The sequence below is a fragment of the Camelus bactrianus genome, chromosome 4 (assembly GCF_048773025.1).
Source record: "Camelus bactrianus isolate YW-2024 breed Bactrian camel chromosome 4, ASM4877302v1, whole genome shotgun sequence".
NCBI lineage: Eukaryota > Metazoa > Chordata > Mammalia > Artiodactyla > Camelidae > Camelus > Camelus bactrianus.
In genome coordinates, this window is record NC_133542.1 from 50,285,864 (window position 1) to 50,313,153 (window position 27,290).

The 27,290-nt window shown below is 43.0% G+C and overlaps 1 protein-coding gene across 3 annotated transcripts; it reads left to right on the forward strand.

Annotated features, from left to right (window-relative positions):
* Positions 1–1,965: 1,965 nt before the first annotated feature.
* On the forward strand, positions 1,966–26,315 carry MSANTD3 (Myb/SANT DNA binding domain containing 3). Of its 3 annotated transcripts, none has more exons than XM_045515250.2 (3): positions 1,966–2,104; positions 13,492–13,942; positions 20,905–26,315. In XM_045515250.2, exons 2-3 carry the CDS (start codon positions 13,525–13,527, stop codon positions 21,312–21,314), a joined length of 828 nt encoding a protein of 275 aa, XP_045371206.1. In that variant the 5' UTR covers positions 1,966–2,104; positions 13,492–13,524; the 3' UTR covers positions 21,315–26,315. The 3 variants fall into 3 exon arrangements, with proteins under 3 accessions (XP_045371206.1, XP_074218012.1, XP_010951251.1); XM_074361911.1 differs by lacking the exon at positions 1,966–2,104 and adding an exon at positions 2,325–2,511; XM_010952949.3 differs by lacking the exon at positions 1,966–2,104 and adding an exon at positions 2,557–2,682.
* The last annotated feature ends 975 nt before the right edge of the window (positions 26,316–27,290 follow it).

Genomic DNA, 27,290 nt, shown 5'->3' on the forward strand with positions numbered 1-27,290 from the left:
TACTCTCTGGATTGGAGGAGGAGACACATGATTGAATATGAGTTTTCTATTTCCTTAGTGGCATTTCTGCCTGCGGCTTATGCCAATCATCATTACTTTAAATAAGTAAGACAACAATGATACTGATACTGATCAGTTATCAAAGTTAAGACTAGAAGCTTTCACCCACCCTGCCAGGTAGCTATCATTATCCCCACCTTAAAAATGAGAAAACTGAGATTTTAGGAGGTTAACTTAGGTCAAAAAGATATAAGCAGTAAAGTCAGGATTCAGACCCTGGTCTGTCTGTTAAATCCAGTGTTTTGCCCAGACTGTACCACCTGTCAGTCATATTTTCAATCTGAAGTGAATTTCTGTTTTCACACCCTAGTAGTTTTCCCTTGACTGTATCCTCATTTAAGAAGGAAATCTTCATGGATGTCTAATGTGGAACTAGGGTAGAAAACTTTAAGTGGAAATGGTGCATTGCCTTGGTTTCCAGTGAGGTGAGTGTCAGAAAGTTTGCCAACAGCAGCTCCTTCGGGATGGTCTTGGTTTCCAGATTCTCTGGAAAATTTCAAAGCTACTTAGATGCCTGACAAGTTGTTGTTAAAATAATGAACAAAGAGCAGTATAAATCTAAGTTAGAATAAAGGTCTTTATTTCTATTGGTACTTCTGAACCCTAGAAGTGTTTGAGGGTTTTTTGTCATCAAAAAGACCTGGCTCAGCCTCTCAGCCTCTGAGCCAGGTGCACCTGTGGGTCATAGAAGCTGGGAGTGTGGCAATAACCTCACATATATTCAAGGAATCAAAAAAATGGAAAATAAGGGGGATGCTATAGCTCAAGTGGTATAGTGCATGCTTAGCATACGCAAGGTCCTGGGTTCAATCCCCAGCACCTCCTCTAAAAACAAAACAAATAAGTAAACCTAATTATCTCCCTCCCAAAACAAAATAAACAAAACAAATGGAAAGTAGTGAGTGTTGGTGAGGTTATGGAGAATTTGGAACCCTCATACATTGCTGGTACGCATATTAAATCATTTGTTTAGCCACTATGGAAAAACTTTTTGGTAGTTCCTCAAAAAGTTAAATGTAGGATTATCATATGACCCAGCAATCCCACTCCTAGGTATATACCCCAAAGAATTGAAAACCGTTACACAGGCAAATACATTTAAAGGCACGTTTGGAGCAGCACTATTGACAGTAATCAAAGGGTGGAAATAACACAAATGTCCATCAGTGGAGACATGTAAAAACACATTGTGGTATACATACAATGGAATATTATTCAGCCATAAAAAGGAATGGAGTACTGATACATGCTATAATCTGATGAACCTGGAAAACATCATGCTAAGTGAAAGAAGCCAGACACGAAAGACTGCATATTGTATGATTCCATTGAAATGAAATGTCCAGAATAGGCAGAGACAGAAAATAAGTTAGTGGTTACTCAGGGTTGGGGAGAGGAGAGAATAGAGAGTGACTGCTTAATGAGTGAGAGATTTCCTTTTGGGGTGATAAAAATGTTTCAGAATTAGGTAGAGATGGTGTGGTTGCTCAACACTGTGAATGTAATAAATGCCACTGGACTGTTCACTTTAAAGTGGTTATTTTTATGTTGTGAGACTTTCACTTTAATTAGGAAAACAAGAAAAAGTTCAACAGCCCTCTCCGCCCTTTTGAACTTGGGATCTTCCCAGTAGATACAGGGCAAAAGAAACACCTAGCCCCCATCCTTGTGGGGACATGATAAAATGTGCCTTGTGCTACAGTTGGATCTTTGTGCATTCACTCATCTGAGCATAAATTCCCACTTACTCAGCCCATGGCCTCTGAACCAGGTCCTGGGCTGCAGAGGGTACAGCCTAGGGGGAGACACATCCCGCAAATTAAAAAACAAAACAAAACAAAACTCCGTGATGAACCCAGCACAAGAGGGTTGGCTACTCAAGTAGCAGGGTGTCTCGAAAGAAAAGGGGCCTTTCTCAGACAGCGGGCTTGGACTGAGCTGATTCGTGTCATTGGCCGCCAAATCCCTTGCGACAAATGCATTCTTTTGTTGTTCATGGAAATGAAACATTTTTTTCAGGGCCTTCAGGAGCTCGTCTGCAAAGGTGGGAAGAGGGAACTCTGAGCACAAGGATATCGGTGCAAGGGAGAGGGGTGGGTAGGAGGGGTACCCCCTGCGCCCCGCCCCGAGACTCAGGGGAGCCAGCGGCCGCGGCTCGGGGAGGTGGGGACTGCGCGGGGCCGCGCTCCCGCCCTCCTCGGCGCCGGCGGACCCGCAGGCGGCGGGCGGCCCGCGAGGGGGCGGCGGCTCCTGGGCTTTGTGGCCGCTGCGCGCGCGGCGGGGCCTGGCCGGCCGGGGGCGCGCCGCCGCCGCCGCCGCCGCCGCCGCCGCCCGGCGCTCGGAGCCCGTGGCCCTCCCGGTGCCCAGCCTGAGAGAGGAGCCGAGGCCGCCCGCGCTCGCTTCTCGCCGGCCCCTCCCCCGATCGCCGCGGCCGCCGCGCCGCCGCTGCAGGTAGGAGGCTCCTCCGCCGGGCTGGCCGCAGCGGGGCGGGGGCGGGTGGGAGGGAGGCGCGGGCCAGGCGAGCGGGGGCCTAGGGGCTAGCAGGGCGGGCTTCCGGCCCAGGCGCTACGACCCCTGCCCCGCAGGCCGGGCAGCCGCCTCCGCGCGCCACGATGGGACTTGGTGAGTGAGGCCGGCCTGCGGCGTACAAAGCTCCAGGGCGCGGACCTCGGGAAGATTCAGCGGCGTACCCAGGGTCGGGGGACTCTGGATCCCCGGGGACAGAGGAGCCGCTTGGGAGGAATCCAGATGGCCCGCAGTGCCGAGGTCTCCCCATCCCAGGGTCCCCACTGTATGCCGAGCACTGTGCTCAGCGCTTTTCCGTACTTGTCTCCTTTAAGACCCCTTGTGCCCAGTCCAAGGGTGTAATGGGAGGGGACCCCCCACTCGGAGGCCGAGGGCCGAGCATCACACTGGTGCCCGCCTGACCTTGGGAAAGCACCTTTACTCTGAGCCCTTGGATGCTGCTTCTGTAAATGGGGGTGAGGTGGCAGGGGCGGGGATGGTGGCGGTGGAGTGCGTGGTGTAATGCCTACCCCCAGGTAGTATTGTGAGAGATACTGTGGGTAAATGATCATAGCTAAATTTTGAGCACTTTCTGTGTACCAGGCCCTGGGTACCAAACAGTTGGCATGAGTTATCTAATTAAATTATCACACTGGCACTGTGATGTAGCTACTGTAAATTGCACGAGTAATCTTTATTTGGGAGTAGGAAATAGTGAAGAATTTAGTCTCCCTATTCTGATTCATGGGATTGGGTGTCTCTTAGGTATGGTAACATTTAAAGCCAGTTAGTAGGATAATATCAGGGCCAGGGGTGTACATTTCAGCATGTCAGATAAGTCAGTTGTGTTACCAAGGAAATTGTTGAATGTTAATTCAAAAGCACAGTTCCTGAGTTAGCACTGAGGACTGCTGTGGGAGTTTGGGGCCAGTGAGAGGCAAGGGGTGGATTGGGAGGAGAAAAGAGGATTCTGAAGTTCTGGAAGAGAGTATGCAGGAAGGGGCCAGTGTCTACCATCTCAGCAGCTTTCTGGACCAGCATTCCATCCTGCTTTTAAGAGATCAGGCATCCAGCCCTTAGAGACCAGGCCTCATGTCTGGGACTGGGAGGGAGGGGGCAGCATCCTGGGGAGAGATCACTGGGTTGTCCTCTTATTCCCAGGCCACCCTAAAAGTATTCAGATGGGTTGAGAGCCAGATGGTGGTGCCTCCTAAAATGCCATGGTCTCTTCTCATGAGTCTTGAAAATTTTTTAATGTTTGAAGAGATTGGTAAGATACTTAAAATACAGACACCTAAATGATGTAATGAAGGATTGTGTTTTGAATACAACTATATTCACTTGGTTAGAGAAGCAGGAAATTATTTTGGGGTTCAGTTTGGGGAGAACTGGAAGGCTTTGGACTCTGAAGAAGGAAAAGAGAGGCGGGAAGGCCCAGGGACTGCACCTTGGGGAAAGACGATAGAAGAGCCGAGGACTCCGTAAGACCCTGTGCAGAACATCAAAACACCCTACTCAGTGTTCCGCTACCCAGGAGGCACCCCTTCCTCTCCCAGTTTGTGATGGTGTCTTACTTGAGTGTAGTAGAAGGTCGGGGCTGCACTCAGGCTGCCTTTCCTTTTGAGTGAACAGGAAAGGCTTCTTGGATAAGGGTTATTTTATTTTATTTTTAAAATTTATTTATTTTTAAAACTTTTTTGGGGGGGTAATTAGGTTTATTTATTTTTTAATTTATTAATGAAGGTCCTGGGGATTGAACCCAGGACCTCGTGCATGCTAAACACAGGCTCCACCACTGAGCTATACCTTCCCCTGGGGGAAGGGTTATTTTAAAACCAGGCCTTGAAGGAGAGGGTGTTTGGGCACATGGTGATGGTGAAAGTAGAGAGCAGTGTGCCTAGTGGAAAAAGCAGTTGCTTTGGAGAGACAGTGGGAGATTCAAATCCTAGCTCTGCCATTTCTCAGCCATGTAATATTTTGTAAGGCTAAAACAATGTTTTTTTCAATGCCTGGTAGGGAACTCAACAAGCACTAGGACCTTTTTTCCTGTCCGTGGTGACATTTGTTTAACACTTGTCTGCTGAGCACCAATCTTATGCTGAGTCATATGCTTCGTGCCGGGGATACGGAGATGAGTCAGAAATTATGTATTTCCCTTAGGAATTTCCCAGTCTAGTAAGGGAGACAGACACAGTGAGCAAATTACAGAAAATATGGGAAGTGCTGCAGTACAGTCATATACAACTGGCAGTGAGCTCACAGAAGAGTATCTCATTCATTTTGGATTCATTCAGGGCCAATCTGCCTCTTTAACAAGATGAGTATGAGGCATTATCATAGAGGTTTTGAACACTACACCACCTCCTAATGTCTACCTTTTTTACCTTTGCCTTGTCTTTGCCCTGATATTCTGTCTCTTTAAGAAATCTAGTTGCAGTGTGTGCAGAGTTTGTTAGCTGCCTCAAACTCATTTAGGAGGACGCTGTTATAAAGAAAATAAATGTAACAGCCTGGGTGTTAGTTGAGGAAGGCTTCCCCAAAATTTCATGAGAATTAGGCCTTGAGAGATGAAGATGAGCCCTTGGCAGACCTTAGGGTAAAGTATTCCAGCCAGAGAAAGCCCCATGTCCTGAGGCATGAGAACACAGCAGGTCCAAGGGCATGAAGGTGAGTTTGGTCTGGCTGGGTTGAAAGATACATGGAAAGGGTGGTTTGGGGTGGGGTGGAGGGGGCACTGTAATCGGAGCAGATCTGGAAAGGCCTTGAATGCCATGTGAGCAATTTGGACTTTATCACTTCAGCAGTGGGGGAGATGTCAGAGTTACACGCAGGACAGTGGCTTCATCACCGTGTTTTAGGAAGATCCTTCTGGGAGTTGTGTGGAAGAGGGGCTGGAAGTCTGGGAGATCACTTGGGAGACTTTGGACCTGACCTCAGACAGAGGCAATGAGCATGGGAGAGAAGGGATATTGAGGTAAAACGTATAGGTTTTGATGACTGGTTACGTGTGATTGAAGAGCACATTGAGGTTTCTGCTTTGAGCCAAGTTAATGTGGCTGAAATCACCAGAAATCAGGAGGTTTGTAGGTGGCGAATAATTTGTTTGCTTTTGGAGATTTCTGAGGTCCCTGTAATGGACAGCTAGATAGAGGTGGCTGGTAGACAATTGGAAATGTGTGTGGTGCAGAGGAGAGGATGGGGCTGGAGAGAGGTTCTCCCTGACACCCCTACTTTCTTTTGAACAAACACCAAGAATCAACTGTGTGCCAAAGATCCAGATAAAATGTAGTTCCAAGCCTTAGGATCTCACGCTCAGCTAGGGGAGACCCTCCAGCATGTGGATAGACTGCAGTACAGAGTAATTCTGGTGGCTGAAGTAAAAGGTAGTTATCTGGGACCCTTGGCCCAGAGATGTTGTTGCTGAAGTGGTGGGAGTAGAGGAGGGAGTGCACACAGATGGAGTGTGAACACCTACAAAAGGGGACTTTCTTTGCTTTTTCTTTTTTACACAGCTGGAACATTGATTATAAGAGTACAGTGGTGTAACATGGGTGCTGATGGGCAGCACGTCTTTGTTCTTTCTTTCACAAGAGGATTTTCTGTATTGTAAAAGCACTTTCTGTGGAGGGTGCTTTAATCATGATTCTAAGGGAATTACAGGGAGACTGGGCTGGGGAAGGGGAGATGGTTTGGGATGGAGCTATGGGGGAGGGGGAGGAAGGGGTCAGGACTTTTAAGAACCTGCCTTTGGTTTCCAGAGGGAACTGTGGGAGTAGGAGGACGGGAGGTGGGAGCTCTTGCCTTAAACACAAGGCTGGTTCTGCTGACAGCCACACTCAGACACAGATGGTAAAAATAAACACTTCCGAGTTACATGGTTGCCTGAAGTGGGTGGTGAAGGCGAAGAGGGAGAACATTAGAGGAAGCAAGTTTAGCGCTAAGTTTAAGGCTGGAAAGCCCTCTTAAGGAAGGGAAGAAGATGGAGAGGGCACAGGTGAGTGGACATCCTGGGCAGACCAGTCTGAACATGTGAGAGCAGGGACTTGGGAAGGTGTGTACAGAACAGTCATGTCTGATTACTCTTACCTCTGGATGAAATGAAATCAGAAGGTATCACAGTTGTAGAGAGGCTCTTAAAAATGTGGCATACAATACAACGTACAAGAAGAAGCCAGGAAATGATTTTTGTTATGATAAATCCTTTATAAAAGGAGAAATTTAAGATAATAGAACATCTAGATATGATTAGTGAAAAATGGAAATGGCGAGCCGGTTAGTTTCAACATATATTCCACAAATATTTATTGAGTGTCTCCTGTGTACTTGGTGCTCTTCGAGGAGCCGGGGCTACAGTAGTGAACGAGAGATCTAATCACCTGCTTTAGACATTCACTTGGAACTACTTAACCTTCTGAGTTAAATCTGGGCATGGGTCTTAAATTGTCTAAATTGCTAAGATCACTTTGTTCTGTTGCAGTGTTCTTTCATTGGCTAGCAGCTCCACTAGCCTCGTAAATAATCAGAAACTGCCATCCATGTGCATTTGGCAGAAAACTGTGGAAATTAGGTTGCAGAAAATCCACTGTAGCAGCAGTGCTAGTATGGACTGCCAGCACTGGATGGGGCTTCAGAGAACACCCGCTTCAGCTTTATAATTTAGAGGAGTCAACAGTCAGGGAGAAAGGGGGACTTGCCTAATGTCACACAACGAGTGTCAGAGTTAAGAGCAGTGCCCTCGGAGTTTTCAGATAGGATAGTGGAGAAGGCTTTAGGGTACCTAGCAAAAGGGCATCTGGCTGGTGAGAGGGTTCCAGCGAGGAGGTGTGCGGGGAGGGGTTGAAAACAAATCCTGAGGCTTGGCTTTTAGGCCCTCCTTGGTGACTAGGACTCCAGGAAGCCCCAGACTTTGCTCTGAGCCTCAGTTTCCTCATCTGGAAAATGAGAGGATTGGACTGAAGTACCTTCCTCATTTTAATATGTTAGGCTCTATGTTGTTTCCAGAAGAGGTTGTTTGGGGGACGCTGAGTCAAAAGACCAGGATAGGAAATTGCCTCTCATCTCTTTAGAGCAAACTGATCACCCATAACCTCTTTGTAAACCCTGGGGTTGGACAGGGGGTACAAGCTCTCTGGTGTCTTTTCATTCCTTATCCTCTTGAAACAGGGCCCCACCCTTACGATCTCATTTGATCTTAATTACTTCCTTAAAGGCCCAGTATCCAAATACAGTCACCCTAGGCGTTAGGGTTGCAACAAATGAATTTTGGGGGGGGGGAGGGTACAAACGTTCAGTCCATAACAGATGGATTTTTAAGGTGGATATTGAATATACTTATTACAGCGCCTTCTGGTGGTTTAGTCAGTGTTATTGTTTTGGAAATTATGCTGATTGCTTCCTATTTGTTCGTTTTTTATATTGGAATCCTGCTCTTTTATTTCATTCTGTCTCTGGGTCTTTGCCTAGCCCAAGAAGAGCTTCCTTTGCATTTGGATTTTGCTATTTTTATTTGACCATTTTTACTTTAATGCAGGTTTTGGCGTACTGATTGTTTTATCACGTATGATACTCATTCTCTGTATGGGAGGCAGTTTTACATCTATATCAAAATACACTCATTCGCTAAATTTTGCCGAGGGCCCACTATAGGAGGGTCTCTGGGCTGCTTGTACTACAGCCACACAGAAGGGTGGGTAGCACTCTGTCTAGTGGAACAGCAGACGGAAAAGATGATCCATACTGAGCAGAGTTGGGGGCCTGGGAGGGGCAGTTTCTAATAAAAGCTGATATAGCAGAGAAGGCTTGTTGTGTTGCCATCTATAACCAATTATGGACATTCCTGAGCAGTTTTAAGCTAGAATGTGTTGTCTAGCCTCGAAGTTTCTATTAATAAGCTTTGCCCAGAGATCTCTTTCTTCAGGAAGTGTTTGTTTACTTAGGACTGTCAATCAAGTGCTCAAGCAGAATGTTAGTGTTCAGTTCCCCTGAGGCGTGGACCGTTTTAAAGCTCCATGTTATTGCTGCAGTTACTTTTCAAATATGCATTCTCCTCAGATCAACAGTGGAAATTATTTCAGAACTCTGGTTAGAGTGAAAGAAGTGCATCTGGGGCAGATGAGGGGATGTGGACTCTAGGTTTGAGACATAGAAGGGGGAGGTGATGGGAGTAGGGAGGGAAGGGGAGGGGAGGGAAAGAGCCCACAAATGGAGACAGAAGCAGGTACAGCTCCTGCTAGGTAACTCTAACCTAGGACTTTGCCCTGCTGATAATTAGATTACTAATTGACATGTAATTTGAGCAGGGGCACTAGGGGCTGTCACTAGGTCTGAAAGAAGAGGGCTGGGCCAAGAGAGAGCAGCATGGGTGTGGAGTCAGACGGGTTTGAATCCTGGTTCTGCTCCTTACTATTTGTGTAACCACAGGCAAGTTACTGAGCCTCACTTTTCTGATCTGGGAAATAGGAATAATAATTGGTTAGTGGAGATAAACAGCCTGCTTCATGAGGCTGTTGGGGATCCATAGGGGACCTTTAGGGTGCACCTTCTCATACCAGAATCCCTTTAGAGCCCTGCAGGATGCAACCACATGGCCAAGGGAGGCCTGCTGTTCTACAAAATTTAGCACAGTAAATTGGTAACTCTGGATTTACTTAGCTAGTGATTAAATAACAATTTAGTTAATAGCCTATTAATGGTTCCCAGGTGTTGGTAATTCTGAGTATTTGCTTTTGAGAGCAGTTGTATAATTTCTTCCGGTACTTTCATAAAGTTTTTTTTTTTTTTTAACAGTGTGAAAAACGATGCTCTTAGGGGCTATTTTTGGGAGAATTAAATGATACAGTGCATATTAAGCAGTTAGAATAGTGTCAAACCCACAGTAAAGGCTCAATAAATGTATCTGCTATTGTCATTATTGCTGTTATTAGAGACTCAGCTGACCACACACTTAAGGTCCTTTGTGAGTTTAGATTCCCCACCATCCCACCACCACCTGCTGGCAGCTAGTGGTACTGCACACATTGTGAGAAAGAATTATTAAATTGCTTGAAACTATGTAGTTTCAATTCCACTAAGTATAACAGGGACTTAGTTCTGTCAGAGTGTGGCTTATTTGCCTGAGAGCTGCAGTGCATATATCACTAAACAATGAAGGGACATTTCTCATCTCCCCAGTTGGCAAAGATTTAAAAAATGTTAACAGCAAAAGTCAATGAAGTGGGAACGTCAATTGGTACACCAACCCTGGAGGACAGATGGTGATGGAACAAAAGTCTTATGTGTTTTTATCTTTTGTGGCAACCATTCCTCTTCTAGGAATTTATCTTGAAGAAATAATCAAGGATAGAAAAAAAGATTTATTTAGGAAGAAAAATATATAATGTAAAATAGCATTACCTGTAATAGAACAAAACAGGGAACAATCCCTTTTCTATTTGTGAATCAGATTCTTAGTCTTCATGACAGTGATTCTGAAAAGGAGTGGGGCATTGGAGAAGGTAAACATCTCTTGGGGGCAGAAGAGTTGAGATGGGCATTATTTCAGAATCTGCTTTGAGGGCTGTGTAGTTTAAGAACATTCAGTATACCTATCGATTCTGTAGTAAAAACTATAGGACATAAAGTTGGACATAGACATCTTGGCAGATAGAGATAATACAGAAAGACATCTTGGCAGATAGAGATAATACAGATAGAGGTAATAAGAAAGATATATTGTAGGGAGTGTGTGTTAATAAATTTGTTTGGGAACATTGATGTATAGGATATAGAAATATTGATGAAGGTGAAAAATTAATTTTTGACCTTTGGGGAAGGAGGGGCCTGGGTTGAATCATCGTAGGAACATTAGAGCATCATGACTAAAGCCCAGGCCTGGGAATTTAGGGGTGCAGGGACTGTCTCCAAAGATAAATCCCCCCTTGTTTAGCTTTGTCCAAGATCTGAGGACCAAACCACCTTTGACTTGTCTGAATCTTTTGATTTCTGATATTGCTGTGTCCATGATGAACGTGAGGCAGGTTATCTTGAATATGGAGACACTGATCACGCTAACCTTAATTCTGGGGAGGAGGTGGTATTTAGTGGGAGACCCTGATCAGGTTCTGCTGCCCTCCTGTAAAGCCCACATTCCATGGCCTCAATTTTAAGGTTCTCTGATCTGGCGAGGACCCTTCCAACCTGAGGTCTAACAGATTTCAGTTATTTACAACTACAGTAACCTCTCCCCAGGAGTAGCTGACTTATAATAGTGTGATTTTAAATCGGTGTGCTGTAAACTTAAAAGCCACAGCCTTTCCCTACTTTTTATTATGGAATTCCTCAAATGTGCACAAGGATCAAGAGAAAAAAATTCAGTGAATCTTTGTATACCCATCATTCTTGTCAATATTCAGATGTCCCATTTTTGGCCAGTAGGACTCTTTTCAAGTTAGTTTCTAATTCTTTTGATACGGGTTGGTCAGTTTCAAATGGACTACATCATCAGTATCTTGATGCTTGCCTGTAATCCTGAAAAAATCAGAGGCTTAGGGAACGTAAGGAGGACTGGGCATGTTGGCCCTTTCCACAAAGGGGACATGCACCATTTGCTTTATTGCTGCATTCTCTGTTGCCTAGCTACATTCTTGCCATAATTTATCTGAGATTAATTTTTGTTGGAAGTTTCCTGGGATTAAAAGGTGTAGGAAAGTGTAGGGTCATAAAATGCACATAGGTTTAGTGGACTAAGACATTTACTAAGCACCTATTGTGTGAAAGATGCTGGTGCAGCACTGGGGAGGATGGCAAGATGACCCAGGGAGTCATGGCTGAGTAATTTGAAGTCACCCAAGGTGAAAGCCCAAGAGATAGTTGTGAAATGATAATCGGAATACCAGACTTTTCAAAGCCTAGAAGCAGAGAGTAGAACAGTGCTTACCAGGGACTGGAGATAGAGGGTGGGGGAAATAGGGAGATGCTGGTCAAAGGGTACAAAGTGCAGTTACGTAGGATGAATAAGTCTAGAGATCCAATCTATGGGAATGATGACTATAGCTGATACTACTGTGTTGAATATTGGAAATAGGATAGAGTAGCTTTTAGGCACTCTCATCACACACATAAAAAGTAACTATGTGAAAGATGATATCTAGTTTGTGGTAATCATTTCACTATATCAAATGAAATTTATGTATGTTAAATATATACAATTTTTATTAAAAATGTAATAAAGTATGTAGACTTTAATAGTGATAAGGGAGAATATGTCATTTCAAATTTTTAAAATAAAATTGATACCTCTTACTATAATGTGAACAGAGATTTTAAAGGACTATGTATAATAAAAATGGCTATTTTTTGGTATGTTTAAAAAAAATGATTAGTAAACTATTAGGACAGTCCAGGTTCTTGACTTCTCAGGTCACCATCTTTGTGATCTTGTGCAATCCATTTCACCTTACTGGCCCATTGTTCCCTCAATTGAAAAGAAGGATAAGGAGGATGTGGTAGTATATGTACACAAAGGAGTATCATTCAGTCACAAAAAAGAAGGCTATCCTGCCATTTGCGACAACATTGATGGACCTTGAGGTATTATGCTAAGTGAAATAAGTCAGACAGAGAAAGACAAATACCATCTGATCTCACTTATATGTGGAATCTTAAAAAAAAATCATTGATATAGAGAACAGGTTGGTGGTTGCCAGAGATGGGGGTTAGAGGGAGGGAATGGGCAAAATGGGTAAAGGTGGTCAAAAGGTACAAACTTCCAGCTATAAAATAAATAAGTCCTGGGGGTGCAATATACAGCATGGTGACTATAGTTAATAGTATTGTATATTGGAAAGTTGCTATGAGAAGAGATCTTAAAAGAAAAAAAATTGTAACTTTGTGGTGATGGATGTTAACTAGACTTACTGTGATGGTCATTTCACTATACATATATTTATATAAAATCATTGTTATATACCTAAAACTATTATAATGTTATATGTCAAGTATATCTCAATTTAAAAAATCCATTGATTAGTAAATGGATATAGACTGTGCTACAACTATAAAATGGAATATCATTCAGCAATGAAAAGGAATGAAGTATTGATACGTGGTACAATGCAGACAGACTGAAATCATTATGCTCAGTGAAAGAAGCAAGTCACAAAAGACCTCATATTGAATTACTCCATTTATATGAAACGTAGGGGGGAAAAAGTGGTGTTGGACTCAAGCTCTAAACATCCAGGCCCTTACACCTCTGAAATTATATAAATTACTTACAAAGAACTGTACACTTGTAAAAGAGGCCCTTAGACCTTAAGGATCACAGACTCCAAACCGTCATTTTAAAGATGAAGAAACTGAGGTTCCTGTAGGACCATGGACCTATCCAAGGTAACAGACAGAGTGATGGAAATGTCAGATCTTTTAGGGGTGATTTCTTGATGATTCTAAAACTTTGATAGTATTTACATTATCTGTTATATTTGACCACACGGTGACTTCTCTTGCCTTCAGCTGTGATAAAACTTTGAGAGAACTGCCTAACATTATGAATTTGGGGAATTGTCAGTTCCCTAGCATTAAGCAGAAATAAATGATCACATTAGAATTCCACATAGATGTTCCAGCTTTTCTTTTTTGGCTGCTCTGTACCAGATAATCATAAAATGGCCAAGATCCACAGCAAAGGACCTACTTGAAAATCTGCTTTTAAGTAAAACCTCATTCTTGGTAAACTTTAAAATTTTTTTCTTTTTTTTTTTCTTTTCCCGTTTGTCTCTGTGTGGTATAATTATGAACGTTTTCTTCAGAATATCATAATTCACCATTCATGGAAAAGAAAGTATTGGATGTCAGAGAACGGAATCAAGACAGGGATTAAGCTTGAGTGATTCGCCGACGTTTTTATTGCTAGAGTTAGTAATGATTGTTTCAAACTTCCTGTTCCAGGCTAGCTAACAGCCAGAAGAAACATAGTGGAAAATGCAAAACAACGAAATTATAAAACCTGCCAAGTACTTCTCAGAATTGGAAAAGAGCATCCTGCTTGCTTTAGTAGAAAAGTACAAGTATGTGCTGGAGTGTAAGAAGAGCGACGCGCGAACTATTGCCCTCAAGCAGCGCACCTGGCAGGCGCTGGCCCACGAATACAACTCTCAGCCCAGCGTGTCCCTGCGGGATTTCAAACAGCTGAAGAAGTGCTGGGAGAACATCAAGGCTCGGACCAAAAAGATTATGGCCCATGAGAGGAGAGAGAAAGTGAAACGGAGTGTCAGCCCGCTGCTGAGCACGCACGTCCTGGGGAAGGAGAAGATCGCCAGCATGCTGCCCGAGCAGCTCTACTTCCTGCAGAGCCCGCCCGAGGAGGAGCCCGAGTACCGCGCGGATGCCGCCGCCCAAGGTATGGGTTCCTGACGCCAGCTCGCACGTTCCCCTGGGGGGCCCGGTGCACGGTGCAGATTTCAAATCCTTAATTTCTAGGGAATTGATAAAAAAGAAACTTTCCTATCAAACTTGCCCTTCCCAACTCAAAACTTCTGACTATACGAGATGCTCAGGTCATGTTGTACATAAAAACAGAAGCTCTTGCTTACCTCCCATGCCGTCTCTCTTAAAGAGGCCTCACTTATCTCTTAATTACCTAAGAACGGAAAATAAGGAGCTCCATTAAAGTAGTTAACGAAGTACCTTAGTTGCTTATCTCAACGTATCTCAGATATATGACAGAGAATTTGTTTGAGGATTTGTATTTATTCCCTCGATCGTATTTTTTTATTAAAAAAAATTATGTGCAAAGTACTGCCGTTAAGGTACTCAAAAGGCCACGTGAAGAAAGTGAACTATTTCAAACTTAAGGGAAGTACAGAGACTAGGGTAGCAAACTTCCATGGAACAGTCACCCAGATTAAAAACCAGCATTCGTCCCATTATAATATTGTGATCTATAGTTTTGGTTTGTGGCACTCCAGGAAACTTGAGAAATTCTGGAAAAAAATCATTTTAGTTTTAATATACTTCCAATGAAAAAAGAAAAATATATCATACATAATTCCTAGGGAAGAGAGAGACTGTCATATAATCAAGGCTGTAATGAAAGTGTGTCATGGCTTTAAAAAGTTGGAATTAAGGGGCTGTAGAAATGTCTCCAGGCAAAGGGAAGATGAGAATGCATACAGATTAACTGCTGATAACTCCTGCCTCTTTTAAGATAGGAATGGCCAGTTTATATAAAGAGTCATTGCAGTTTGTGGAAAATATACCTTGAAAGCAGAGGAGGATTCTTGGGAAGGCCAAAGGGTTGCTCATAAGGTGCTCCAAGTACCCAAGAAGCATTTGCCTAGGAAAATCCAATTTTTGGCTTGCAGGATGAGAAATTCACTTATTAGTGTCCCCAGAGTAAACTGAGCTCTGAGGGACTGGTTAATTAAAAGTTACTAAAAAATTATTTAAAACTAAGAATGTTATCCTTGTAGGGTGGAAAAGATAATAACCAAGCGAACAGAGTACACGTTTTTGATTAGCACATTATTTTCCCCTGTTGGCAGATCATCCTGGGAAGTTAAATTACGATCAATTTTTTTTTTTTTTTTTTTTTTTGCTGATCATTGACCAAAGTTAAGTCCAGGGGGCCAGTTGGGCAACTGTTGCAGTGAATGTCAAGAAATCCATGCATTGTTTCCCAGGGTAGGAACCCTGTGGCTGAGTTTTGATTCTTGGGTTCCCCTGCCAGGGCACCTCCCGGAAGACAGTGTTTATGTGGACACTGCCAGCTCTCTCTCACCTCTCCTCGCTGCTGCTTCTATGGTGGAGGGGCCTGCTGCTAAGTGACAGTGTCCTTGCTTTGGAGGTGTTTATAGCTTCAGCTGATTCCTCTCCATTATGCTGGCCTTGGAGCAATTCAGTGTCTGTGAGGCAGTGAAAGGAGAGGTGCTGGTGGAGGGAGGGAGTGAGGGAGGTGAATCAGCAGGGCTACTTTTCAAATTGCTTATATTCCCTGGGAGATGTTGCCCAGGAAGATGGTGGTGTGGACTGCTTTCAGTTCACTTTGCAAATCTTTGATCTGGATTATTGCGTATTGATTTCTTAGGGTTATTCTAAGAGGACAGTCTTATTCCCCACTTTCAAATTCTAGGGTAGGATCTAGAAAGTCCATTACACAAATTTTTTTCTCTTTCTTTTTAGAGGAGATGATGTAATTCATTTAGTCATAAACAGAATTTATAAATTTCCAGCAAAAAGGGAATAAATATGGATTCTCAGTGTCCTTCCTGTAGGGACGTTTGCTAGACAGTCACTTGTAAAAGAGATTTATTTTAAATTGGATGTTTGTATGTATATGACAGGTGAGACTTCTCTTTTTACTGGTGATTATTAAAGTACAGCCATATGCTGTCTGGTTCCTGTTTCCAGGTCAGATCTGGAGGGAGGTGGAGAACAGGGCTGCTTTGCCAGTTGGGAACTGTGTCCAAAGTAACCTGTTAACTCTAGTAGTTAAATACTGGAACTCTTTCCGTACAGTACAACAGCTTTGAGTTTACCTCACTCATTTTGCATTTCAATTTACTTTTAAGAAAGAAAAAGAAAGCTGGAATTGTTAATCATCCCTTCTGGGTCTTGTTGGGAAAAAGGTTGAAAACCTGCAATAGGGTTATGACTCTCATTCCATTGTGTGTATTTTGATACAGGGACTCGTGTGCGCGTGCATGTGTGTGTGAGTATCGCTAACGCAGTGCTGTCCAATACAGTAGCCACAAATCACATGAGGCTGATAAGTACTTGAAATGTGGGGAGACTGAATTGAGATGTGCTCAAAATATACACACTATATCTTGAAGATTTAGTACCCCCCAAAAGAATGTAAAATATCTTACTAATAATATTTATATTGATTGAATGTTAAAATGATAATACTTTAGATATATTGGATTAAAAATACATTACTAAAATTAATTTCACCTCTTTTTACCTGCAAAGGTGGCTATGAGAAAAATTTTAATTACATTTGTAGCTCATATTATATTTCTATTGGACAGCTCTGTTCTAACACCTTATAGGGTGCCTGGCAGAATTAGGTGCTCAAAGATTTGTTGTAATTAGACAGGAAGGAGCCTAGCAGTATTCCACTAGAGATCTCCCTCCAACTCTTTCTTCTGTGAGGTGGTTTAAACTGTGTCTTCTTGATCACTGTCCCCCACAAATTCTTAGCTTTGTCAATGACTTTCTTGAAATGTACATCTGTATTTGAACACAGTATTCTTAAAATTTAACACTTAGGAATGTATTTGTAAAAATACGGTATTTTCCCCTTATATATATATTAGAACTTATACCCTGTAGACTTAGGATATGTGATAATTTGGCTTTGACACCCATCTTCCATTATCTTTGGGGGAACAGATTGGCAGAACAAACTAAGGGAGCCAACAAAATTTGCTAGGGGTGCTTGGGAGGGTAGGATGACCAAATGTCAAGTCTATTTTAAAAAACTAAGCTTTCAAGTAGCACTCAAATATCTCAAGAGAACTTACATTTAATTTCATGTGCTCTGGTTTCTCTACTATAAAGCTATAATCCACTAATGCAAACACAGGTACTCAAAGCTATATTAAATAATGCAAGCATTTTTTAATAAATTGCATTATTATCACTGTTTAGTCCAATCCTGTTCTTTTGGGGTGGGATCTCCAGTGCAGGGGACTGACATATTTCCAGTCATGGCACACGAGCATCATTAGTCTAGAAAAGCCCTTTTTTGTGTGTTACTTACATGTTTATTCCTTTTTTATCCCCATTCACTAGTTTCATTCTTTTCTCCTGCACTCTGATCATTCTAATGTGCTTGCATAATCTCTCACATGTTCTTGAAAGCATGCATTGGTGTTGTGTGTGCATGTATTTTAAATTTACATAGACTAAAAATAGTACTACAGATACCATTCCTTTTTCTCCTGCCTTTTTTCACTTCGAATGTTTTTAAGATCTGTTCCCATTGCAGTGTGTAAATCTGATTTGTTTCTCTTAGTTGTTGCATAATATTCCATAGTATGCCTCAACCATATCTTATTTATCCATGCCTCCTGGTCAGTCCTGTTTACTTTGTTCCGTTGAGAAGAGCTAGGCTTTGGCATGTATGCAGTTTCCATCCCATCTTTTTCCTGCTATAGGAGGTTTTCCTGCTGAGATTAAACTTAGTCAAATTGCCCCAAGTGGAAGAATACCCCCTTGATTGTGTTTTCTGATCCCAGGAAAGCCTTCAGGCCTTCCTGTCCATTTGGCCCAAGATCGAGTTGGTTTTCTGTTTCGGGTGGTTTTGTTTTACCTGGAAGAGAGATTGCATGGTATGGGTCTGCAGCAGGTGGCTATTCTCAGGATAGTCATTTTCCAATTAAAAGGAGATTCTCCCCATCTCAACACTAGCTTCCATTCATTGGAGCTAATGTTTGTGTGAAGTTAATTAACTACTCCATCGGGTTTCTCTAGTTTTAAGCCCTAGCTTCTGCTAGAGTCTTAAGGGGCCTGGCTTTTTAAATTTAAAATATGTATGTTAGCACACATTTAAACTAAAAAAATTAATAGTTTTAAAGTAGAGTCATTTCTCTGCTCCCAGATGTAAACATACTATCTTCATGTTCACAAATTTGGAGATCAAAATTTGGAATATACATCCATTTTCTTAATAATAGATGGTCTTGTAGTGGATACAACTTGGAGACTGTATTTCAAGATACATAAGTGATCAGCTGAGCAAGCAACATAGTGAGAGGCTGGGTGTTGTAGTGGTTGAGCTTGGACTTTGGAGTCATGCAGACCTGAGTTGGAGTCCTGGTTTTTTCAACTACTTAAATAACTTTGGATATTGTGTTTGGTTTTCTAATAATACCTCCCTCAGAGGGTTGTTGTAAGGATTTAATCAGTATTGCAAAGCACTAGCCTAGTGCCTGGTTAGCTACTCAGAACATGGCAGCTGCTGCCATCATCATCATCATTGTCGGAAGGCCCCTAACACCAAGAACTACTGAAATAAAAATGAGCATTTAGAAATTGGGAGAGATGAGTAGCATTGCTAAGGTGTGAACTTCAAAGACTCAGAGGAGTATCCAGAACTATTATCTGGAATGAAATCAAAGAGAAAGAGGCTAAAGGTACCAAAAAAACATCTAATGTATCCAGTCTTCAAAGAAGACAATTTCAGATCTGAGACTGGAAAGGAAACGGATGAGGTAATCCTCTTTGCATCTGATCACATCTGATGGACGCTATTCTCAGTGCCCAGCCTTTCCCATCCCTTTGTCCCGTGCCTCAGCTCTCCACTCAGAACACGTTCTTTCTGCACAGTTGTGCTGTGTTGAGAGGGATGTGAGCCACTGCAGCCGATTCAGCCCGCACACGTTTCTTACATGCCCAGCAGTGTATTGGGCCCTGGGCTGGGTTCTCCAGGAGGATGAATTAGAGGCAGTCTGTGTCTTCAAAGTGTTCAGAGACCTCAAGGTGAGGTAGTTAAACCGCCAGTTTTAACAAGTTCTGTGCCAGAGGCAGGCTCAGAAGGCAGTGGGAGCCCTGAAGGAAGGACATCTAATTGGGGCTACAGCTGCTGGAGCTGGAAAAGATTCCTAGGGAGACATTTTCATTATCTCTGGATGACACAGAAGTCCTTTTTAACCTTCTCTTTCGAAAGTAAGTTTTTACCTTTTCTTTTATCTTAATTAGGGACTAGTTATGGTTGTTACCTAACCCCTTGGAGTGAAATCATCTAAACAGTAGCCATTGTCCTTTTATTAACGGAGTGTTACAAGTTAGGTTCCCCCAGTAGCCATTAACATTCCCGGCATCCCATCTTCTGGAATAATGGAGCGGACACAATAATGTAATCAACTCTGTTACTAAATTGATATTATTTTTCTCCAAGGAGATGATTCTCATTATTGGAAATGTAAAGCTTCCCAAGGAAGCACTGGAGGCACAGCTAGAAGGCTCCACAGGTTAGTGGAGTTAGTGGTTTCCTTATTGAAACTCCCTAATTGACACTCATATCATTGCCCTATAAAATTACTAGTGCAAACATGGCACCACCAAAGTGACATCCTTTTGTATCCTTTTTTTCCTCTTGTGTTCAAAGCTTCAGCCTATAAATATTTACTAGGCATCCGCTATGTACCAAGCACAATAATTGGTGCCCAAGGATAAAAGAAATGAATAAGGCATGGTCCCAAAATAATACCCGAATGTGTTAAGTGTTGTAACAGAAGAGAAAGGAGAGAGCTGAGGTTTCACGGAGCAAGTGGCATTGATCCTGAAGTACGGGTTAGGTGGGAGACTGGAGTAAGAGTGTGTATTTGAGTGAGGGGGTGGGACAAATAGTGAGCCCAACTTCAGGCTGAAGGAACAGTGAGACAGAATTATGAGAGGGGAAAAGCATGGCCTTTAAAGATTGTGGTAGGATTGAAAGATACACAGGGTATTTTGAAGAGTAAGGCAAGAAAGATAAAGGAAGGTCAGAACCAGATTATGAGGGTTTAGGGTGGACTGAAAATAGAGCCAAGGATAGGAACCCCAAGGGAATATTTAAGTCTGAATCCTGAAAGAAGACCTCAGAAGAAACAATCAGAGAGGAGGCTGTAAAAAACTTGGGAGAGAGCAATAGTTCAGAAGCTAATAGAGAAAGAAATTTCAAGGATTGTCAAGTGCTTGGGAGAAGTTACACAAGAGGGACAATAGAACATGTCTTTGGGATCTGAGTACTGACCCCCCGATGGCAGTGCTAGAGGCAACCGCCAGATGTAGGAGACTGAAGGGAAGTCTGAGGAAGTTAAGCCAAGGAGTGTAGGCTCATCTCTCAAGGAAGAACCTTTGTAAGATGGCTCTCCAGGGGAGGAGTTAAGATCTGTGACCAGGACCCAGAGCAATGGTGCCTTTGTGGAGACTAAGCAGAAGTGTTCATGACTGAATGAGAAACTGACAAAGGGAGATCAGACTGAGGGGGAACTTAAACCCACCGTTGGCCTCGTACGGAGGTCTTTTGCTCCCTGGGAGTTGGGCACATTTCATTTTAGAACTTACATCAACATACCAAGGTCTCTGATCCTTGATAAGCATGGTCTCTGACTATTGTTCCTGTCGTTTGCAGTGCCAGGAATGATCTGATGAATGAAACCCTTTATCATTGCTTCTTAAGGGAAAATTGCTTTTGCTTTATGGGTTTTTAAGAAGTCAGATGATGTAGCAAGGGTTTCTGTAGACGTGCAGACCAGAGCAGATGCTGTGTTAGATCATCCTGTAACGGGGGAGCCTGTCATTTGAAATAGGATTGATTTACTCTCTGCCTGTAAAATCTTTGAACATATGTTTTCTGCTACTGTTTTTCAGAATCATTTGCTGTTTCAAATAGAGAACTGTGCGATGATGAGAAAGAGTTCATACATTTTCCAGTATGTGAGGGGACCTCTCAACCTGAACCCTCGTGTTCAGCTGTCAGAATAACAGCCACTAAAAACTACAGGAGCAAAACCTCTCAGGAAGGTGCTTTAAAAAAGATGCATGAGGAAGAACACCATCAACAAATGTCCATCTTACAGCTGCAGCTGATACAAATGAATGAGGTGCATGTGGCCAAAATCCAGCAGATAGAGCGAGAGTGTGAGATGGCAGAGGAGGAACACAGGATAAAAATGGAAGTTCTCAATAAAAAGAAGATGTATTGGGAAAGAAAACTACAAACTTTTACCAAGGAATGGCCTGTTTCCTCATTTAACCGGCCCTTTCCCAATTCACCCTAAGACTGTGGGGGTGGCTCCCTTGTAATTAACCTGTGTTGGCAAAGAAAGTCTGGAACGCGAACGTGCGATCAGTAACCTGTAACAGCTACAACTAGGAAAATTAGAGCAGTAGTAGTCACTTACTTAAGAATATATTCAGGTAAACAGCTGCACCCTACGTACCCCTGAAGTGGCAAAGAAGCTGTTAGAGTCTCCTGAAAATTATCACTATGAGTGCTATCATTCTGAATGTAACGTCTCTTAATTAGAATTCATACAAGAACCATGTGTGAGTGTTGTTGTTGTATTTTTTAAATCAAATGCAAGTGTGACCATAAAGGAGCGTGGCTGGTTTTTGCGGGTGGTTTTTTTTGGTTTGTTTGTTTGTTTTAATAGACAGAAGACCTTTTCTATCCAAACAAACACCCTCCCATTGACAGTGGCTGTCCTAGGAGGACACATGTTCCTCCAGCGATGATGCTGTTGCTCAGGACTTGCCAGAGGTCTTTCCGGAATCTCCACAAGAGCTGTGGCACACTTTTCATTTTTTCAGTGTCATCTTTTGAGTGTGGATTTCCTGTTTTCAAACAGCCCAACCTATGGAAGGATTTTTTTTTCCTAATGTGGCTCATAAACTGCCTTTTAAGGCTTTCCTTTCCCCAGAGAGGAGTTCCAAATAATGTCTCCAACAGGGATAGCTTTGTTGGAATTAAGGGTGTAACTGCTTTGAGGGAGAAATGTTCATTTAGATTTCTACATTCTGTCCTGCTTGTTTTATTAAAAGATAAGACTTGCAATTTTATAGTCACACACTGTATGTTTTTCAGAGGTGCTGTCTCCCCCACTGTGCTGTAGTTTTCGCCTCCCCACTGTAGAGTCCTCCCAGCTTTGTTCCACTGGGTTAATGGGTGCCCTTGATTTTCATCTTCAGCCACCTCAGGAAAGGCCCTTCCCTCGCCGTGCTCCTGGTGCTAGCTAATAGGAATGCTGCGTAGTTGCATTACACAGTTAGCATTGGCTTTTGCAGAATCCATTACCGGTATATTTGGGACTGTGATTGAGAAATGGATATTTTGCCTGAGTGTGATATAGCTTCTCCTGTAGCCTAATGTTGAAAACAGCCTTGAAAGTTAGGCACAGCAGTAGCTGGAGGAAGCAAAGTGACACTTCAGTGCCAAGGCAGGTCAGCAGTTTCTGAGAATGAAATTTCAAGGCCACGTGGGGGGCGAGGGGGAGTATGTGTGGCAGAGGCTGCATGGGGCGTATAGGACTGGCAGTGAGGGCCTGAATTCTGAGCTTGGCTCTGCCTCAAGTGCTGTGTGACCTTGAAGAACTCCATTTAGTTCTTGGCCCTGGTGTTTCCTGTCTGTAAAACAAGGGAGCTGGTCTAGATAACGTTCAGCATCTGCTGTGACTCCTTGACCGTGATGTGGTCTGCACGGTCTTGAATGGGCACCACTAACATCATCACTGTTCAGAGGGCAAGGGCCAACAGGGAGAAGTTGTTTACTGCGTTGGCTGAGTGTCCCTCCTTTCATAATTTTGGAATTTGGGCCCAGGATACTGTAAGCTTAGTAAATTACGTACATACTCATACATGTACTGCATAAAACGTAAATGGCTATCAATTTATTTTATACATTGATCATATTTGAAATATCTTAGAGGAGCTGGTTATTTAAAGGAACACTGGGAAGACTAGTCTCCTTTCAAAGGAAGGATCCTTTTTGTAAGGATCTGTATTCTTAGTTTTTACCAAATGGACCCTTTAGAGAAGCAGCATCTGGAAAAAGTCCCAAGCTTAACTGATTCATGGGAGACATTAGGGCAGGGACTGGCAGGGCCTCAACACAGGTGTGAACTGAGAAGAGCTTGCCTTTGCTTTGCCTGTTGCTCCATCTGGGAATCTCCTTAATCTTCAGAGTCTGGAGTGGGGCCTGAGACTCTGCATTTTACACAAGCTCCCGGGTTCTGCCAATTCAGCTTGTCTGGTCAACACGGGACCCTGCGAAGTTTTCGCTTTATTCTCCAAAAGGGCCATTGGGTTAGGTATATTTTTGTGCACAGCATTGTGCTGGGTATTATTCCTCTCAGAATTTACCACCTAAGCACACAAATAACAATGTAGAACAACACAAAAAATGCTCACATACATAACGGAACTATAAAAAGCATCGAACTAATTCCTAACTGAACAAATAAAAGCTAATTAAACCAGCAGGCTCAAGTACCGTGTTCTACTGTTAATGGTATTTATGAGTTTATACTGGTTTTCAACCTTGGCTATGCATTAGAAACTGTATCTTATAAATAGTTAGTCTCACTGGGTCCCACTCCCAGGGGATTCTGATTCAGTTTACCTGGGTTGGGGCCTAGTTCTCTATATTTTTCGGAAGCTTTAAAGGGGGATTATAATACACAATTAGGACTGAGAATCATTGATATAGAGTTCACAAATGTGTCTCACTTGGTCCTTACTCCTGTGAGGTCCTGCAGAAGTGAGGAAATGATGCTCAGAGAACTACCTGCACCAGGCTGAAAGCTAGTGAACGGCAAAGCAGAACCTCAGTCCTAGGTCTCTCGACTCGAAAACAAATAGCCCTACCTGCTAGCCCCCCACGCCATCCCTCAAAGCTATATCAAGGATTTGCTGTATCCTGAGAGCCAGATCACATATACAGGATACTTGTAATGCCTCCACTCGTGAACAGGTATATCCCAATTCATTCTAGTTTTGAGCAGTTCCTTGCCTGAGGTGGAAATGCAGTAACTGTTTGTTATAGGTACTGTAGAGGATTGATAGATCAATATTAAGACACAGTTCACCATCCCCCACCCTGCCAAATCATGGACCCAGCCCAGTATGGGAGGTAAGACATGTATGCAGCTGTCATGTGCTTGATCAGTGCACATCTTCTAGTGCATTTGTATCTCAGAGCAGGGAACAAAGAAGCTTGAAGGAAGGCCTCCTGGAGGAGGTGGCATTTGAGCTAAGTCTTTAGAGTTGGTATTTTTGGCTTGGAGATTCAGAAAGGAGAGGAACTTCACTAGACACAAAGTCCTGTTGAAGATTCAGGATGAGACACACAATTGGGAGAACATGGGGAATTTCCAAATTGGGCAGTAACCTGATCAAAATTGTGCTCCAGGAGGAAGATTAGAAGATGGAACTGAGTTTAGAGAAGAATGTGAGTCCAAGAGACAAAGCAGGAGCATTTGGCCCCTGTTAGGATGAGATAATAGGAGGACCTGGAGGAGGCTGTAGTAAAAATGAGGGAGACCCACGTGAAGGGCATTGCAGAGTGGAATCAGGTTTGGCAGCAGATTGCGTTTGTTGGAGGCAGGGGTAAAGTTTTAAAGCTAGATGCCTGAAAGAATGATGCTGCCAACTGAAATAAACAAAGAATGCATTTCTGGTGACATCCTGGGAGAGCCCTAGACACAGACTACTGCAGTTGTCTCCCACCCAGCCTCAAACGCCAGCACACCTCCTCCCTCTGCCTCTTTAGCTATCACCCCTTTCCCTGACTTCTGTCTCTTTAGCTGCCATGCTGCCTCTTCCACCTGTTCAGTGGACACTTTAACCCCTCCCTGCTGAGTCCTCCACCCCACTCATTTGGTGCTGCCTCTGCCATCAGTATCTCCATCACAGCTGGTGATGCGTCAGTCACCATCTCTTATGATAGCTTCACACTTGAAAGATCAAAAAAGATTACAGTTGACCTTTAACAACCAGGGGCTAGGGGTCCCAACCCTCCCCCAGCAGTGGAAAATCTGTGTATAATTTTACAGTCAGCCCTCCGTATCCACATCTGGGGATTCGGCCAACCACAGATGGTATACGGTATGGTACCCTTTTATTGAAAAACATCCAAGTGTAAGTGGATCTGTGCATTCAAACCCGTCTTGTTCAGGGGTCAACTGGGTATCTTTACCTTGAGCTCCAATTATTTTCTAGTTGGCATCCACAAATTTCAGGGTTTCTTTTTGTGTGTGTGTGTGTGTGTGTGTGTGTGTGTGTCCCACGGGTAAAGATGCCTTGGCTAAGAGGTGCTGTTAATTCCCATGTTTGACTATTACAGCCCCTTTACAAATCTGGAACACAGAATCCTACCCTATTAAGCATGAAACGACTAGGAAATATCTTAGAAATTTTTCAAAGAGAATCGTAAAATGCATTGGCCTTTTTTTTTTTTTTTTTTTAAACAAGAAAGAGAAAGGAAGAAGAGAGGTGGCATGGTGGGGCAGTGCATTTCAGTTGTCAACAGCTTCTGCAGTGTCAGGTCAATTACATCAGCACTTGGTTTAGACCTGGGGAAAGGAATGGTTTTGCCTCTTAGGAATGTCAGAAGGACCTGATGATTACATTTGGCAAAGCCATGAAGAGTGGCTCTGTAATGTCATTGCTAAGAATTACCCTTTCAGTAGCATCTCTTGATGTCTGATCTGTTCAGATGGAATGACACTTCTTTTCTGCTGTGGCTTTCCTTTCTGTCGGGCTACTTCCCAGCTGGTCCTCTTATTCTTGTTTACCCTTACTTCTATATCATTCAGGTTTTCTCTTCTGTCTTCCTCCTTCCCAGCCCTGTTTCTCCAACCCTTCCTTCTGCTCCCACAAGAGTTTCCACTCTCCCCTGTTTTAGAGTTGGAGTCATGTGAGAATGTGTGTGAAGGAAATACTTGCCAAAAACCAGCAGAGCCGCCATTTATCAACAAGGTGAAGTGTAGCCGTTAGATGAGCCAAAATATCAACCATCTACTTCCATGTTGCATCTGCTACTTTTGTGTTGGTGGGACTCAGAAGTCATGGGAGAGGTCACCAGTGATTGGTGACTGCAACAGATTCTTTTCCTAATTGTGCTATGTATTATGCCCTTCAACACGACTTACTAATGTCTGCCTCAGTTTCCCCATCTGTGAAAGTGGTGTAATACTTATCTACCTCCCTTGAATGTTGTGAAGATTAGTCTATGTTAGTCAAGCACTTTTGAAATAAAGAGTGATTGATGTAAAGCATTTTAACATTATTGTTGTCATTGTGATATGGATGCCCTCCTGTAGAGATGCTGCCCTGTAGGGGACGTACCTACATATACCATGGTTTAGGAACACCCAATATAGAGGATTTCCATAGCAGATACAAGGGTGTGATTTTTTTGTGAGTGAAAATTTTCAACATGGCATTTCCTTAAACAGCCCTTTGGTTCATTTCGAATGAGATTCAATTATAGAAGAGTGATTTATGGAAGATTTTTAAAGAACATATCTATTGAGCCTCCATTACCTGATATAATAGTTGGGTTTGCAAGCTGATTATTAACCTAACAGTGCAGTTTATCATCATTAGGTGGAAAACTTCAATTTCTATATTATCCAGATGCCCAGATTGTGCGTGAAGGTTCTTTCACTCTTGCCGCTGATTAGAATGGACAGAATGGTGATCCTGCTACTTGTAAGTCAGAGGATCGCAGCTCGTTTCACTTGCAAAATATCCTCATAGCACTGCCAAAGGGGGGCAGGGGGCAGACTCACCATGGATGTCCATCAGAGTTGGGGGGGTTCTCCAGCCATAAACTTGGGCTCCCTTTCTTAACTCCTGCTGACTGCTAAGAGATTTAATTAGGTTCTGGTTTTGAGTTTTCTCTTTTATGGGTTTGTTGGGGAAAAATTCCAAGCCCTGTTATTTAAAAGAATGTGGTTATTTTTAATGAAAAGGACACTTGTTATAGTGGAAATACTGTAAGTAGCAGCAGAAAAAATTTCCAGTTCCTTTTTGTCTCATTATCTGGCTTAGCTTCTAGAGTGACCAAAAAGGAAACTCAGGCTGGTCTTCCACTGGTGAGGTGCATGTGTATCTAGATTTGTATCCTTGAGTGTCAGAGAGTGTCTTTGGATGGGCTGGGACTACACTTTCTGCATTAATGGAGGGTAGTCACTCCAGTCATTCAGCCACTGGGAAATCTGGGGGGCCGCTGGGGCAGATCTGCTCTCATGTGG

What these genes read in the sequence shown, in the direction of transcription:
- MSANTD3 (XM_045515250.2), top strand. Translation starts at nt 13,525, where the DNA reads ATGCAAAACAACGAAATTATAAAACCTGCCAAGTACTTCTCAGAATTG. An exon ending in CGCGGATGCCGCCGCCCAAG is followed by an intron (nt 13,943 to 20,904) that starts GTATGGGTTCCT and finishes ACTGTTTTTCAG; the next exon opens with AATCATTTGCTGTTTCAAAT.